General features: G+C 44.2%; 1 protein-coding gene across 1 annotated transcript; it reads right to left on the bottom strand.

Moving 5' to 3' along the window:
- Window positions 1-646: 646 nt before the first annotated feature.
- On the bottom strand, window positions 647-1,401 carry LOC120860100 (keratin-associated protein 9-7-like; the record flags this gene model as incomplete). The annotated part of the gene is made up of 1 exon (XM_040235924.1): window positions 647-1,401. A coding segment is annotated over one exon (282 nt), but the record flags the coding sequence as incomplete, so codon positions are not given.
- Window positions 1,402-1,405: the final 4 nt, after the last annotated feature.

Genomic DNA, 1,405 nt, shown 5'->3' with positions numbered 1-1,405 from the left:
ATATCCACAAAGGTAGTATACATGGTTTGAGAAAGTGAAGTAGCAGTGAACCCTCTCACTTTAACTCAGGGTAACATATATGGGAATCTGTTCTTCCTCTCCCCATGGATCTACACTCTCCTGGACTGAAGGTTTTAATACTATGAAAGTCACATGTTTTACGGAATATAGTCAATGTTTAAACTGTCACCTGGTCATTTTGGACTCCTCATCTAGATAGACCAGTGGGCAGAGAGGAGTTACTAATTGCTGAGGGGTAGTTATCATGAAAAGATAGAGGGCAGGGAGAAATAATCTGAACATAATTTCCTTGGAGTATCTCATGGTGTGTCCAGGCCCAGCAACAGATAACCACATGAACAATGACAGCAACTATAGCTCGCCAAGGACACAGTCACTGAGGTTCAGACATCTATTAATACTTCCTTGGGATGTAAATGCAAGTGCCCTTGAGCAGGAACAGAAGACGTCATCCTGGATGAGTCTGTTTATTATTAGGCAAATCACACTACACAATGAAATGGGTTTTTAATAATGAAATAATAATTAGGAAGGGGGCTAATATGATGCTCATATTGGATAAGACATATAATATATAAATTTCTAAATGAGGAATGTGGTGCAATAAATCAAACACATACCGAAGAATTGTGGTACACCATTTATTGAGAAACATACAGGTAAAACTCAAAGTGATTATAAAAGGAGAAAGCATGATACAAGAACTATGAGGGTAGCAAAAGAGAAACTATGATTATAAAGTTTATGATAGGCTGTAGAAACCTATAGAAACATTCTGAGATCTGGTTTTCTTACGTTACTCAGAAGAACTAGATGGTCAATCCTATTTTCAGAGTCAAAACCAAGACTTACTTCCTTATCACAGATGCAGGAAGTTGGCACATGGTCCTCCTACACCAGAGGAAGACAACTGGAGGAAGCCCCCTGCACTCCGTCAAGCTACTTCACAAGCTCTTAAGCAAGGAGATGAGTAACTGAAATTCTGGTCGAGCATGTCAGTTGTCAGCAAAATCTAGGCAGTGATTTTGTTTTGTCCCCAGGTAGCAAGTCAATTAATAGAAGGTGTTGTATAGGGACAGTGGATGCTTGGCAAGGTGATCAGCAGCAGGAAGGCTGGCAGCAGCTGGACACACAGCTAGGGCGGCAGCAGGTGGTCCTACAGCAGGTGGTCTGACAGCAGACAGGGCGGCTGCAAGGCTGGCAGCAGCTGGATCCAGAGCCCTGGTCTTGGTACCCAGGGAGGCAGCAGCATGTGGGGTGGTAGCAGGTTCTATGGCAGTACACGGGTGCGCAGGAAGCTGGCTGACAGCAAGACTGACAGCAGTTAGAACCACCGCAGGTTTGTCCACAGCTGCGGGACCCACAGCAGGTGGGCTGACAGCAG

Source organism: Oryx dammah, unplaced genomic scaffold (assembly GCF_014754425.2).
Source record: "Oryx dammah isolate SB20612 unplaced genomic scaffold, SCBI_Odam_1.1 HiC_scaffold_8364, whole genome shotgun sequence".
NCBI lineage: Eukaryota > Metazoa > Chordata > Mammalia > Artiodactyla > Bovidae > Oryx > Oryx dammah.
This window is presented reverse-complemented; position numbering and strand designations above follow the sequence as displayed.